Source organism: Acinonyx jubatus, chromosome A1, assembly GCF_027475565.1.
Source record: "Acinonyx jubatus isolate Ajub_Pintada_27869175 chromosome A1, VMU_Ajub_asm_v1.0, whole genome shotgun sequence".
NCBI lineage: Eukaryota > Metazoa > Chordata > Mammalia > Carnivora > Felidae > Acinonyx > Acinonyx jubatus.
Window position 1 is genome coordinate 149,385,628 of NC_069380.1, and position 16,330 is coordinate 149,401,957.

General features: G+C 35.2%; 1 protein-coding gene across 21 annotated transcripts in view; it reads right to left on the minus strand.

Annotated features, from left to right (window-relative positions):
• MEF2C (myocyte enhancer factor 2C) overlaps positions 1–16,330 on the minus strand; it is a 169,360-nt gene that overhangs the window by 79,156 nt on the left and 73,874 nt on the right. For 16 of the 21 annotated variants that reach the window (XM_027038432.2, XM_027038487.2, XM_053224794.1 and 13 more), the window contains one exon: positions 14,658–14,853. In XM_027038432.2, the coding sequence (XP_026894233.1) occupies positions 14,658–14,711 (54 nt within the window). In that variant the 5' untranslated portion in view covers positions 14,712–14,853. The remainder of the gene's footprint in view (positions 1–14,657; positions 14,854–16,330) is intronic. The other 5 variants (XM_027038439.2, XM_027038501.2, XM_027038421.2 and 2 more) reach the window with 1 other exon arrangement.

Consider the following 16,330-nt stretch of genomic DNA (forward strand, 5'->3'; position numbering starts at 1 on the left):
GAAATTGAGAGAAGTCACATTCATTAAACATACAGATCCATACAACTCAGTTATAAAGAAATTTGGTAAATCTATTCACAGAAACAAAAATAATTCAAGCAATTTTGAATGAACATTTTCTATATGCCAGATGTGAAGTAATATTTATTGACTATTCTCCATGTCAGACATTTGTGCTAGATGCTGGGGCTTCTATTACATATATATCTTCCTGAAAAGTTCACGTCTCTTCCTCCCGGCTGGAGAAAAATAGTCATTTACTTCATTGATGCCTAAAAGCGATTTTCTTTATTTGAAAAAAAAAAAATGCACTACTTAGTTAATAGCACTATCTTTTCAGTCATGTGTAATGATTTCACATTTTTATCTAGAGTTGGGTGAATTCAGTTTGTGTTTTCTGACCAACCTTTTCTCTAGACCGAACAAGAAAAATAACAGTAGATGTTAACCCAATCAGGTGAATATGAAATGAAGCCTACCATATTGGTTATTTCTTATCTTGTTCTTAGTGAAAGATGATTGTGGCATTATGCCCCTCCCCATTTCCATCTGGTTGCTGGCAGGCTCCCATCAAGCTGCAAGGTTTCAATTAGTGTAAATGCCAATTTCTTCTACGAAGCTTTCATTGTTACATTCAGATAGAACTCATTTTTCCCTCATGGTGATCCTCTAGAACTTTTTACAAACCTTTACCATGAGACTTATTCTAATATTATAGAGTTCGTTGTTTAGGAGTCTGCCTCTCCTATTGGCTTTGAGTTCTCCAAAGATCCTGTCTTGGGCTTCATACAAACTAGGCAGTGGACACTCAAAGAACATTTGCTGAGCTGGTGGATTATGGAATGGAAATAGTCTATTTTAAAGTCTGAATGTTTGGTGTGTGGCCAAATTTGATGAAAAAGATGAGGTTCTAAAGAAATTGTGGCATGAAGTCAAAGACCCTCTCCCTTTTTTGTAGAAATAAGATAATTTTGTTTTATAGCTTTTGAGCTAAAATAGCTTTTGCAAAGATTAAGCTCATTTAGATTTTTAAAAAAGTATTTCAACAGGATCTGCTACAGGGGTTTTATTGTTTTGTTTGCTACCTTTCAAATTAACCACTTGAAGGTTTGAACACTTAAGGTTTTAGAGGAAGAAACCAACTTTCAATTATGTTGGTTTCTTATAAAGCTTGTTTTTATAAGATATCAATAAAAATTTGCTCCCGAGAGAAAAATAATAAAGTCTAAACGTGTCAATATAATTTTCTGCTAAAAGTAGATACCTTTTTTTACTTGACTTTTTGACAATTTAATCTCTCAAAAATAATAGATTTTGGATATATGTATTTGTTTTACTAAAAAGTTCACCTGTTAGTGACAGGAATCTTGAGACAAAGACTTACACCACTTTGGAATCTTAGAGAAGCTAGAGAGTGTCTAGAGAGAAATACACGTGTACATATGCTCTAGATTTCAAGAAAAAATATATATCAAAAAGTTCAGAGAAAAATGGTCTTTATTCCTTTCCTAGATGATTCATCATGAAGGATGGAAAAGTGTGAAGATAAAAATTTAATTTTACAGTCACAAGATACAGAGATAAAGGGAGAGGATCTGCAAAATGCATTCTTTGAGCAAAAATTCACTGAACTTTCCAATGAGCTAAGATTTTCAAAAAACATGTATTTGGCAAAGAAAGTATTCAACGAAGTCCTCATCACGGTATTATAGAATTGATACTAGCTGATAGTAATTTTTATCATTGGATTAGATGAAGATGTAGAAGGCATGCTTATAAGATCTGCATATAAAAATAAATCTGGTAGAGTGTCTATCCATAGCCGCCTCTACAGACTAGAAAGCTGGTCACAAACAATACGATGAAGAAGTTAATTTTAAAGTCTTTGTTCATATTTTTTAAAAAAACCATTTTGGAAGCTCAGGTTGGAGGAAAATTAATGTGGTGGCTGATATGGGGGAAAGGATCTAAAGTTGTAGTGTTCCAGAGTGGGAATTAATTATTCTAATGATCTTTTTGTTAGTACTAATTAATCTTTGGCACTGTATGCAGTTCTGAGAATTACATTTTACCACGACACTGACAAAATCAGTGTCTATAGGATGGCAAATAGGTTGATGTAGGATGTAAGAATAATTTTGCATTAGAAATCATTAAGGGAATCTGGAATGTTCAATCCAGAGAAATAGAGTTAAAAGTGATTTGCTAAACACTTTCCAAGATCTGAAGATTTCTGGCCATGTAAAGAGGCAGATGAGTTACTCTGTTTTACTCTACATATTAGAAAGCATTGCTGAAAATCTTTTAAAGAGGCTCAAAATAGAACATCTAGGGAGGAGAACTATCAAAGAGTGGATCTAGTCTGACAAAGTAGGAAGCAGTTCATTCCTGAGAATGTTTAAGTAGAGCTGCATACCAAGGAAGGTACAGAAGGTATTCCTGAATTAAGCAGAAGCTGGACCAGAGACCTTTAAAATATTTATTTCAGATTTTAGATGTTCAGATTCTATGCCTAGATAGCACACGCTTCTAGGTCAAGGGGAAAATGTGACTGAATGGTAATATGGTTGAAAACAAGAATCTATTTCTGTAATTTCATTCTATAAAATGCCTGTGTTTTGGTTACCCAATCTCATCAATATATTATCATAATCACCTCTAATTTCCATATTCCAAGAAGTAAAACAGGGTCACTTTCTTTTTATAGTTAGATGAGATACAAAGACTGTAAAGAATTTGAGTTACAATATTAAATTATGGACAGTGCTGAAAATGCACAGAAAAATAATTGTCCAGATTGATAAAATAGAAAATTCACACTATTAAGATATTTTTAAAGAAGTAGTATATATGCATCATTACTGGGGCAGTGTGGTATAGAAGCAAAAATATAGGAATTGAAAATCAAGTCGGAGCTCTGCCATTTATGAGCTGTGTGCTCTTGGGTAAATTGTTTAACTTATCTGAGTCCTGGTTTCTTCAACCACAAAGTGGAGGTTATAATGGACATCTTGCAGAGTCATGAGAGTTCACCGAGGGCCATAATAAAAGTGTAAGTGACTTGTTGACTGTGAAACAATTTACAAGGCAGGTAGTATTTTTTCTCTGATGCATCAGGCTCAGTTAGTTCTTGTTACATATGGTAAAAGACTGCTGTCCTAGAACCTGCCAACTTGGGTTAACATTATTATGTCTAGGCTAGAGTTTCTCTCTCAACTAGACCTTGAACTTTCTGTGGAAGCTCAGAACTTCTCTTTTCCAATCTTATGTCCTGAAGTCCCAGAACAAAACTTGGCTAAATATTTGTTGAATGAATGAAAGGATAGATGCATGGAGCAATTACACCTTTTTTGCCACCCAAAATGAATGGCTAAAAATGAATTTCAGTGCATGCTCAAACTATGTTAATAGGACATAGGAAATTTGCCACCGAGAGGAAAATTTCACATAGTTCTTTTTCTTTTTTGCCATATTAACTTATGGGGAAAATATGCTTTTGGTAAAACTGAAATTCAGGACAGAAATTGGAGTGGGCCAAATTTTGTGTATGGGTTTGTTGGTGAAATTATCATATTTCTTATGATTGTTTTTTTGGTAAGTGTTGACTTCATTTGGTGACTTTTTTTCTAAGAAGTTAAAGACTTTATAATAAGTTATCTCACCACATTTGACGGTATCTCTTTTAAGTTACCATACGGCACAGCTTACCATCCATCCCCATTTCTCAGATGATACTTTTGTAAATGAAGACATAAAGTGTCACAAAACCAGTCCTTGGATGAGCTAGAAATACAACGCTTTTCACACAAAATTCATCCTCCTTTCCTCTAGTTGTTTTTCCCTCTTCTAGCTGGCCATGCATTTCAGGGGCTGACGGGCGGCACAGTATGAATCCCATCAACTGTTCACTGAGCAGTGTACAGGCACGTTAAGAATTGTCAGCAATTCTGATGAGTGCAAGCAGAATAGTGCATGAACTATTAATTCATGTAAGGATAGCTTTCTAGGTTAAAGTAAAAAAAAAATAATAATACAGAAATTGAGAAGAAGTTGGCTTCTATGTTCTCACAATAAACCAAAGCTCCTTTTGTGTGGGTGCTTCAGCCACTTCTGCCCTCAGGACCTCCAGCCATTCCCACTAAAGCCAGTGAGAACCACATGCATGCACCAGTGGGCACACACTAGTTCTATATTTATGGATGTTTATTTAAATTTCACAAAATGAGAAATATTTTGGTTGGTAGCAAATACAGCTCTGTTTACAGCCAGAATAAAAAAGGTAGGACTCTGATTTACACACAGGCAATGTAAATATCAAGTTCTAAAAACAGAGGACAAGACCTGTATCATTTCCTACAGGGTAGGGATATTAGTGTGATTACTGTGTAATGGAAGGGGCATTTAATAATGAGTCTCCCGGCCACATGTGTGCCTGCTCCGTTCACCCTCCCAATCTGGGCTCTGTTCATGTAAAGTTACCTCAGGAGAACTTTCCTGCCATATAAACTGTGAGAGTCCTCGTATCTTACAGGAGTTCTGAAAAATTGAAAGAAAAGACCTTTGGAAACAGCAGCTATTTACATCTCTGAGAATAACTGAGTCCTGAACTCTAGAACCTTCGATGCATTGCTAAGGAAAGCAACAATAACTTTATCTATGGGTCCCTGATACTTCTTTCCACCACCCAGAACACTGTCAGCTGAATCTTAATTGAACTGCTCAATGAGTGGAAAACTTTTTGTTCAGTTCTTTAATTCATAAAGTGACATTAGTTTCTTTGTTTTACAACGTAATTGGGACTAATATACCCAACTAATTCTACTTTCAAAGTTTTGAGGCTTTATCTTTTTGTTGTCGTTGTTGTCCAACAAGAGTCACGAGAAATATAACCCGCATCCTATGAAAATATTTTAGATTTAGATCCATTCTGCCTTACTCCCAACATAGTTTCTCAGTTTCCTCCTGGTTAAGGAAATGGAGCGACTAATGAAGGACAAGATGGACAGTTCATAGATACAATGCGCTCTCTAATCCAGAGCCACGAAGTCTTCCTATGTGTTTAATGGGTTAGGGATGGAGTCAAGAGTCTGCAACGACAATCTCTAATTGAAAAAAAGGGAAATGCCCTCTTAAATGCTCTTTTTCTTCCCCTGGCTTGTTCTGACAGTAAGTAATGGTACAACTGTTCTACACTATTCCTCTTCAATTTTATTTTGTTTAATTCAGTCTGTCATTAGAAAGGCTTGCGAGCTTTAGGCTTGATGATTACTCTCGGTGGGAGGAAGTAATGCCACTGCAGACTCGTGTTAGACAAGCGCTCCTTTATACAATGACGGGGCCTGCCATCGTAAATGAAAGGCTCTTTAAAGAGCAGTGAGGGACTCTTTTAAGCAGACTGCTACCATGTGCTTGTAACCCTCCAGCACAACTTGCGAGGATGAGACAGCAATGTGTTCTGCTGCAAAGAGGACTATTGTCCTCGTTGGCCTCAAGCGCATTGAGCCGCGTTTCACTGCAGTGTAGCAGGATTTCCAAAGGGTTTGCAAGGAGTAGTTCCTAAAATTCTGAACAGAATAAAAGAATGAAAACAGGGGTTTGAGAGTGTGGAATTTAGAACTCTACCATCTCCTCACCCTAAGCCAACCCCCAAGCCCCAAAATAAAATTTAAAATTTTGTGCACTGCACTCTGTTTTGAGGAAAAATAATAAACAATGGGTTAGATCACAGTTAAATAGTTGAATGTACATGAATAAACTTGAATGTTTATTCACAGACTCACAGGGTCTGGGTTTTAAAACTTGTGATAGCTAATTTCTGATACATCTGTCTCCAGGAGGAAAAGAAAGAAAGATGATCTACAATTATTAAAATTACCAGGATTTAAAAGATTTTGTTGTAGTCCATTTTTAAGCCTAAAAATGTTCTGGATTTTAAAGAGATGACTATAACACAGTATGTTTTTAATTTTTTATATGTGCTATTCAGGTCTCCTTGGTTCATTAAAAGGCTGATTTATGTTCTAAATTCAATCTGTAAATGCAGCCATAAAATAAATACCTCTATCTATTTCTCTATACCCCATATACGTACAAAATATTTGAATATGAGACAAATTAAATAAACCAGATTAATATTTTGGGGGCAAAAACATGTTTACTAGTTTAACAAAGCCAAAATGTACCTAAGGTAAAGGTCAAAGACTACTTCATTCCCTGCTGAGCAAATGCTCAGGAAGCACATTTGTCTACGTTTCCTGTCATAACAGGAAGAGTGTAACTTCTTCCTTTCCACGATGGCTTCAGTTTTACCTCCTAACTCCAATATTTTCTCCCTCAGGGCCTTCCAAATCAATCCTCACAAGACAGAAGGCAGGAGGCTGTCTCCGTTGTAGTTTCCAAACAGTTGCGTTTGTTGAAATGTTATTTAAATGTTAGTGATTTCTTAAGCTAAACTGTTCCAACTTAAAATTAAAAGTCAAATTTCCAAACATTTAGAGTGGATCTCTTATTCCTATTAGTGGTTCAACATATTTCAAAAGAAATGCAAATATATATTCCATATTATGCAATTTCATTTACTTCAAGTTAATTACGTTATTTTTCTTTTTAGGCCAAAGTTATTATTCTGGGGGTGGGGAGGGAGAGTTGCCATATTGTCTTCAATAAGAGTATGTGGGGGATGTAAACTTTAAAAATACTTGCATCAAATTTTTGAAAGAGCTTATTTTAAACGAATAAATTATAATGTTAGAGGAAGTCTAGACTGCAAAGGACAGAGCTTTTGAGAAAATTAGCAACACGTTCTTTAATCTACAGTTTGGAAGAAACCTCTGGGTTTATGTGGTCTATTTATAATGTTAATATTTTTAGGGTTGGTTTCTTAGTAATACAAAGTCACACACTTTGGTTTGTGCATTTGCAAAACAAAAGGTGACTTATTGCAAACAGAATGGGGTGTGCATGCATTCACAGAGGTGGAAGGTGCCATTCAATGCCAACTCTCTACACAAACTGATGAAGATACAACAAACACAAACGTGGGAATTTCTCTAAATTATAGTTTTAAATGAAAATTGAATGAGATATACAAACTAGAACTGAAACAACAAGACGTCTTGAAGCCCTCCAGTTTGTGCAGATTGTTACTGTATTCCTTGTGAAAATTTTGGCACCTCTTGGATTCCCTATCAAAGGAAACCTAATGAATGAATTTGATGGCAGTTGAGACAATACTTCTCTGGTAGTCAAGGAATAGAGTTAGTGGATATAAATATAAAATAGCTCACATGGATGGGATGTATAGTAAATGTGCGGCGCACTATTTCTGTTTCACCCATATACTGGGGAGACCATTTGTGAACTGTTTTTAAATTGCTAGGAACAGAACAGAAATGAGTGGCCTGATGTCATAGCTGCTCAATGTACATCGGAACACTCTAGCTACCTCTTTGATTTGGAAACTCACAAAATACATTTTTTTTTCCTTCTGGTTTCCTTTTTCAGTATCTTCAATCACCAGTAATTCCAGCTCTCTGAACAAAAACTTTTCCCCCTGGTGATTTTAAGATTAATGAAAGAATGATTCAACTTAAATGCTGGGGAACCTTTAAGTAGGAGCCCACAGGATGCATCAATATACCTATAATTCAATTCTGAAATGTTTATGCCCTAATTCATTACTATGATACACTCTAATTATTTATTGATACCAAGTTTAGGGAGGCAGTTTAGCTGTTAAGAAATGATACTGAGAGTAAAAAAGGCTTAATAATCACCAATATCAGTTATCTGTGAATTTATTTTAGATTTAAATCAACATTTCTGTGATTTTTTAAAACTTTAAAAAAATGCTTTTATTTATTTTTGAGAGAGAGAGAGAGACTGTGCATGTGCTCATGCAAGGCGGGGGAGCGGCAGAGAGAGGGGGACAGATGATCTGAAGCAGGCTCTGCACTGATAACAGCAAGCCCCATGTGGGGCTCGAACTCACCAACTGGGAGATCATCATGACCTGAACCGAAGTTAGATGCTCAACCGACTGAGCCACCCAGGCATCCCTATTTAAACTTTTGATTCACTTGATTTAAAACAAGCTTCCAGATATTCATGGACTAACATGTATAACTCTTCGATAGCAATTTAAGTATAATTTCCTCTCAGATACTATATATTTGCTTGGTATGCATACAGGCAATGGACAAATCTGTAAGTTCTGTTCATGCAGATGACAAAAGAAAAAGTATGACTGGAATAATCTGTTCAACTCATGGTTTAGAATTAATTACAAAGTTATCTTCCTGAAGCCATTTATTTGTCTTTCTAAATTATCAAGTTCCTCACATTTAAAGAGTAGGTTAGTAGGTTTTTACCCTCAGGTTTAGAACTGTAATTAGCCTTTTATTTACTGGCATTCTGGATATCACCTTGAAGGAACATTACAGTACAATTTTCACTGAAATTTTAGCTAAAATTCTAAGAACAGCCTAAAATAGTGGAAAGTAGCAGAACGTAAGGAATAATGCTTGTTTCTTTTGAGAGTCATTTGATGAAATCAATAAATCTCTTTTATTCACTTTATTATTTTTTTAAATTTTTTTAATCTTTATTTATTTTTGAGAGATAGAGACAGTGAGTGAGCAGGGGAGGAGCAGAGAGAGAGGGAGACGCAGAATCTGAAGCAGGCTCCAGGCTCTGAGCTGTCAGCACCGAGCCCAATGTGGGGCTCGAACTCATGAACCGTGAGATCATGACCTGAGCCGAAGCCGGACACTCAACCGACTGAGCCACCCAGGCGCCCCTCTTTTATTCACTTTAAAAAAGATTAGATTTCGTTTAAAAACATCCTTATGTAGAAACTGTTCACAGGTTGCATCTACACTGAACATATTTCTCCGAGTTCTTTTTTTCTGAGCCTATTTAAAATAATTTATAAGTTATATGAAGAAACTGACTGGGTGGCTCAGATGGTTAAGCATCGGACTCTTGATTTCAGCTCAGCTCATGATCTCACAGTTTGTGGGACAGAGACCCTTGTCCGGCTGTGTGCTGACAGCCTGGCGCCTGCTTCGGATTCTCTCTAGCTCTCTCTCTGACCCTCCCCTGCTCACACTCTCTCTTTCTCTCTCTCTCAAAATAGGCAAATAAACATTAAAAACATAAAAAAAAAAAAAGAAACTGACATAGGGACCTAAGAAAAGAGAAAAAGTTAGAAAATTTAACAACTATGATCTCTGAATTCCTTTTAGTCATAAGGGGATTCTCTTGTTCTATTAAGAGGAGAATGTTGCTAATTGTCTTTAATTTGTGCTCCAGTTATTGCACTGATAATTACATGAAATTTTGTTTGCTGGCAAAAACTATTAGTGTGCCAGACCTGATGGAAGAGAACTTAAGACTTTTAAAAATCTTCTTCCCTTAGCTTACTATATTAGGTCCTGACTGTGTTATTTGGCAAATATTTTTCCCTTACAGTTATTCAAATATTTAAATGTCTTTTTATAACAAGTCACACAAATACATTTGGATTTACCTCTCCTATCATTTCAAAGTGGGGAAACTGAAAATTTAAAATACAAACATACAAGTATAAACAGGTTTAGGTTAAACAAGCTTATTTTTTGTATATCTTTCTTCTTGATACAACAGATATAACAGATTTCTAAGTATATTCTGCTTTTGTAAAAAGAGTGAGACAAGGGTAAAACTCACTTTAAAAGTCTGTTTTTTTTTTTTTTTTTTTTCAGGAGCATATTTACTGGTACTATATGAAGTAGGGTAAGATTATTGCCTGATTACTGAAGGTACTTAGGGGGTAAAAATAAGAAATGCAGAAGGAGACACTGAAATTGTAGTGTTAGAATAAAGTGGATGCTGGAAGTGATAAAAATGGTGACAAGTAGTTCAAAATAACTTGGTCAGTAACATATATTTGAAAATAAGTGCTGCAAGCATAGAACTTAGAAAACTACTCCTTCTCATCCTTGTCACAAGCCCTGCCCTGCAAATGTCTGTGATTTTCCTTCCAGCCCACAAGCCATCCTCTGCTATCAGCCACTCCTGCTCTGAAAGGATTCTCTCACCCCTTGTGAGATTCCAAAGGCTCCTCTTGTGCTCCTGCTCTGCTCTACTCCACTTTTCTTCCAGCTCCCTTATAGCCTTTAAAAGGTAGAACCTTCTTGAAATGAGGTTCAGGTACCACTCTTTAGTGTTCTACACAGCTCAGGAGTTGTTTTAATGGAGGTCACATTAACTTATAAAAGCTAATGGTTTAAAAAGCATGAGTCTTAATAGGAACAGCTAATACGTACATTCATTGGGCGCTTATTATATGTTAGATGCGCTCAGAGGGGCTAGTATGTGGCAGAATTGGGATCACAGCTAGGTTCGTGTGTCTAAAACCCATGCTTTTCACCATTATGTTACACTGGATGCAGTATGATGTCATTGGGAAAAGCAAAGACATAAAACCATGCTCTTAGCCATTATATTATACAGGATGTAGCCTGACATGGTTGAGAAAAGCATGCGTTGTTTTGTTTTTTTAATCTGAAAGGTGTGGGCTCCAAATTTTGGCCACCACTTAGTATTAACTCTCTGACTTGAAAGCTTTGCATGATCTGGGCCCTGTCTAGCATCTAATCTTTTCTCTCATCTCTCCGAAGTCATACATACCAGACTCAAGTTCCACAAGCTTTCCCTTGGCTCCTTAGCAAGCTCTTTCCGTTCTTAAGGAGCTTTGCATATATTGTTCCATCTGGAATGTTGTCACCTGCCTAACTCTGACTCATGTTTTAGTTCTCATCTTTTAGCATTTCCTCAGAGAGGCCTTTCATCCAATCCCCAATCTAAATAAAGCACCTCTTGTTATACTTTGATAGCGCTTTGATAATTTCATTCACACCACATATTTATAACATTTTTATTATATATTTGCAAATCTCATGTCTGCTTCATCCTACTAAGCCAGGGATCCACAAACTCTGGCCCACAGGCCATATACAGCCCATCTCATTTTTGTCAGTAAAGTTTTATTCATAGACACATTCATTCATTTACACATTTGTCCAAGGTTGCTTTCACAACTAGGGCAGAGCTGAGTAGTTGAGATGAAGACTGTATGGCTCACAAGGCCAAAAATATTTGCTATCTGGCCCTTTACAGAAAAACTTTGCTGACCTCTGTGGCAGATGATAAGCTGTATGAGATTCGTCTGGTTTACCACTGAATTCTTAATGCTAAGCATATTGCAATCTAATAATATTTGTTGATTTAGTAAATAAGTGAATTATTCCCCTGTAAGTGGGGTTAATAAGAATTAAATGAAATAACACATACGTAATTCTTGGTACATGCTGCTACTTTTATTAAGTTATCTGGAAATTTCTATAAGACAAATTAACAATTCATGATGTTATTTACTTTTACATACTCGCTTAAGTAATGTATGTAGTTTAAGTAAGAAATTGAGAAATAAGTAGTTTTCATGAACTCAGAAACGCTGGACAAATTTTTAAAAATAAAATGAGCTGTTCATTTTTTCCTCCTCTAAACTATTTTATGTGTACAACTGGAGTTTCTGAGTGTTAACAGTTCTCCTTACTTCCATCATGAAAGGTAGAGTAAGGGCAAAATTAACTTTAAACAGTTCGCTGCTGTTTTACAGCAGTGTTAGTTCTGAATGATATTCAACTTATACATCAGCTTTGTAATATTTCATTTCACACTTTTAAGTCTCTACTTCTTATTCTGTAAAAACACACCCTGTTCTCTGTATAGCCAAATAAACACCTGCAATGGCAGAGTGGGCTTTTACTACTTTTAAGAAAAGATGACAGTGAGCCATTGTGTGAGGTTCTATTATGGAGTCTGCAGTGGGGTAAGCTTCAAAAAGGGCAAAGCAGTTAACATTTTTCTTTTCCACATGTGAACACAAAGTTTAAAGGAAGCCCAGGCTGGGGGAGCCTCCGCACTTGGGATGATTGGCTCCTGCAGATTTGCTAGTGGTGGTGATTATTAGAAGTGACCTACATCTTGTAAGCTTTCATGTCCGCTCTCGTAGTAGGTGAGTGGTGCACATAACAAACATTTATAAATAAGATGGATGCCTGAGACTGTCAATAGCCACTAAAATAATCATTGAAATATACATTAAAACATGGCAGTTTTCACTTCTACCAATTCAAGAGTATGAGTGAAGGACCTGCTATACCTAAAGGTTGGAGAAGACTACACAGATCTGAAATTCTGTAGAATAAAACCAAGGAATTCATCTTCAGGATTAAAAAAGTCATCTAAATTGAAGTGAATTTAAACAATTTTTCTTCTCCTACAATTATCATGACTTCTAACATGGATGAGAGTAACAGTAACTATAGACGCAGCATATATAAATTAAGATAAGATGTTCGATTATTAGCTCAAAAGTATGTGTTAAAATTCTTCCATCCTGTGTGAGTTTTATGTTCCTTTATAAAGCATAATGAAAGCTCTTGAATTCAACCTGCAGAAATTTTCTCCTTTCTTTGTAGGCAAAAGGAAGATACTATGAATTTCATGAACCTAAAAATTACCTGGTATTATCAATGAAATTAGGTGCTAATTCCTATAATTTTTGACAGCACTCAAAATAGATTCTAGTACAAATAACTGGATCTAAACAGTCAATGGTACATGGTGTTCAATATTTCAGTCTTAATTTCAATTTCAAGCTGTAAGCCAACAAAAAAATACTGTCGTTTATATTGACAGAATTATTACTTTTTGGCTTGACCGATAGCAATAAACAGTGTGTAGAAAAACAATGAAGAAATCCATCAAAAATCTTTACTTATCCTTTAACTCAACTTTCAGCCAAAAATAGTTCAAGTCATGTGTATGTACCTTAAATATAATAATTTAAGGGAGTATAAACTTGGAAATCTAAAATTTCTTTATCTCTTAATGACATACTGGCTTTGATGGCATAAATAACAACTTGTATTCATTATCATTTACACATATAACAACTTAAGTGTCCATCAATGGATGAATGAATAAATAAGTTGTTACACACACATATACACACAATGGAACGTTATTCAGCCATAAAAAAGAGGAAATCCTACTATTTGCAACACCATGGAGGGATCTTGAGGGCATTATGCTAAGTGAAATAAGTCAGAAAGAGAAAGACAAAGACTGTGTGATCTCATTTATATGTAGAATCTAAAAAACAAACAAACTCACCCAAAGAGATCAGACTTGTGATTACCAGAGGTGGAGGGTTGGGGGAAGAAGAAATGGAGGAAGGTGGTCAAAAGGTACAAACTTCCAGTTACAAGATAAATAAGTACTAGGGTTGTAACGTACAACACGATGACTACAGCTACCACTGCTGTGTGATACACAGAAAGGTTGCTAAGAGTAAGTCCTTTGTTTCCTTATTTTTTTTCCTTTTATTATATCTATACGAGATGATGGATGTTAGCTGAACTGATTGTGGTAATCATTTCACAATACATGTAAATCAAACCAACACACTGGACGCCTTAAAATTATAGAGTGATGTATGTCAATTACGTCTCAATAAAACTGGAAAAAAAACATAGAAAAAAACTTAAACCAGAAATCAGTTCTAGTCTCACTTGCAGTTCCAAGAAGACAGAAGGGGAGACAGACCAGAGTGTCTTTATTTGGAGGAAATTAGTCTGGTGAGGGCATCTCCAAAGGCTATCCTCTTAACTTTCCCCAGAATAAATGAGCAACAGGCAAAACATTCCTCTCTCCTATGGTCAAGGAATGAATGCCAGTTTTGCAAGTTCCATTATCCATTTGTAATGGTTGGGATCTGGCAGTACTACAATTTGTTAGTTAACATTAGAATGCATACAAACCACCCAACTATCCTTGTATCACCTAACCAAATGCATTCTCCCCAAGTGTGAAGGAAAATAGTCAAATCACAAATATTCATGATATACAAGTCTTTGTCGAATAGAACATTTAGAGATATAAAATCTTTAGAACAAATTGATGGTATACAGTATTATCATTGGACTCGCAGAAAAAAATGGTAACATCATCTGCCTCTTTGTTTATAAAATTCGTGGTTTAAAGAAAATGGTATGAATTAATGAATAGTTTTTGCCTACATGTTTTAAGTTACTAATATTTTGTGAGGGTGTTTATGGTTGTTGTCAGCACAATGCTAAATATTTTGGAGACATTTCAAAGTCTCTTTTAGTGTGAATACAAATAAAGCCATTTTTATAAGCCTATATCCTAAAACTTTAAGTGCATGACCACAAAAGTCCTCGTTCCCATGAATATAGGAATATCTTTGTTTGATGATGCGTGCAGTGCAGCAATGTTATGCTTATTAACTCTTAATTATTAAGCTATTCATGTTATACAGGGATAGCTCCCGTTCAAAATTTATTGTGAAATAAAAAGTGAATAATCATGAACATATAAGCTATTTGTCTAACAGATAAGGTGATTCTTCCCCCTTGACATATGATAGAATATTAGCATTTAAACTGGCCACATTTAATTCACTAAGACTTCTCAATGTATGCTCACAAGTTTGGAATGTTTTCAGGGTACCTTTAATATACCTGGGGGAAATGTAATAAATAGTCCATGTAAATAATGATACAAGAAAAAGTCTACCCACTCACCTGTCTGTTACGTTCATCCATAATCCTCGTAATCTGAATCTTTTTTCTCCCCATAGTCCCCGTTTTTCTTCTCTCTCTCGTCCCTGAAATTATGTATTTTTTCCTTCCTTTTCTTTCTCTTTCCTGTTTCCTCCAAACAAATCTCCTTCTTCAGCACTTGCACTGCTCAGTTCCCAAATTCCTGCATTCGTTCCTGCTGGACAAAAAAGAAAAATTAAATGCCACTTTAACTGAAAGCCAGTTTCATAAGAACTATCATATTCTAATTTTTTAAAAAAGAAAACTATATGGAAGTAAGCCAATCAAATGAATGAAAATATGTACTCAAAGCACATGGTATATCCCATGCAGGAGCATATCAAATAGGAACAGTTTGTTTTTACAGTTAAAATAATCTCATAAGTAATATAACAAGTCATTTAAATGACAAAAACTGTACTTTAAAGCCCAACACTTGAAATGTATCTTTTGCAACGAGTTTCTTAATATTTTTTAATGAAATTAGGTGACTATTTTCACCTTTCTATTATGAAAAATTACCTGAATCAGAGAGTTAATGAACCTCTATGTACCTGTGTATGCTAAGTAGGGCAGCTAATTCATTTCTGAAGGGAAAACAATCTCGTGTTTTGACAGCAGAGGTGATAACGTCCCTCGTTATGCAAATAGGATGGACTATTATGAAAGTGCTATTTGATATATGTAAATGTCAACTAATTTAAATCTAAATCCTTTAATCTTATTTTTAAAAAGTCACTGCTATGAGAACACTGTAAAAATAATATGGGATATTTAATCTTACATAATAAGCAGCTATCAGCACTGAGATCTCCTTTTCCTCTTGAAAGCCCTTAAGCTATATATTGAACACAAGAATCAAAAAAGATAATCATTCACAGAAAAGAAATGGTGGGAAAAAATTAGCGTATTACTCCATTTATAATGATACTTTTTTTTTATAACTACACTTTTTATAATAAGCCATCAGTTCTCAAAATTTAAATATGTTAAAAAGACATATCATATGTCTTTGGGGAGTAAGATACAAAATTACAGAAGCCTGATACTCTATATATACTAGATATCTTTAGGTCATGAATTAAAATTAAAGAAAGGATCATCCATAATATAAAATAAACCCAGAGAACCCGAGTATTAAAAGTATGTATTTTACTTTGTTTTAAATTATATCTGAAAATATTTGAAAGTAATGAAAATAAATTGCCGTGAAATGTGGAAGTTAACCAGAAAGCATTCCACAATGGATTCTTCATTTGCAAGCAACAGCTCCAATTATCCTATCCAGTCTTATGTCAGAGAATGCAACTACTTTACACATGGCTCAGAATTTCCCTGTTTTAGTTGGTGTCTGACAAGGGACCTGAAAAATTCCCACATGTATTATGTAATGCTAAGCCAATGTCCTGGCTATTTAATAGATTATTTGGCTCCAATTCAAAGTTATCGGAACAGGAAAGCTGTTATACACTTGGTCTGATCATCAGCTGTCTTTTGATTTCTTTAATTTAATTTCTAAATTCTTTATCACCTTGAGTAAATTTCTTTAAATTAAAATTTTCTGTGGTTATCTAATTGCAGAAGCTATTATGATATAATTAGTTCTGGTGGATTAAGCGCTGCTTAAATACTAAGACCATCCATTCTCCTTTGCC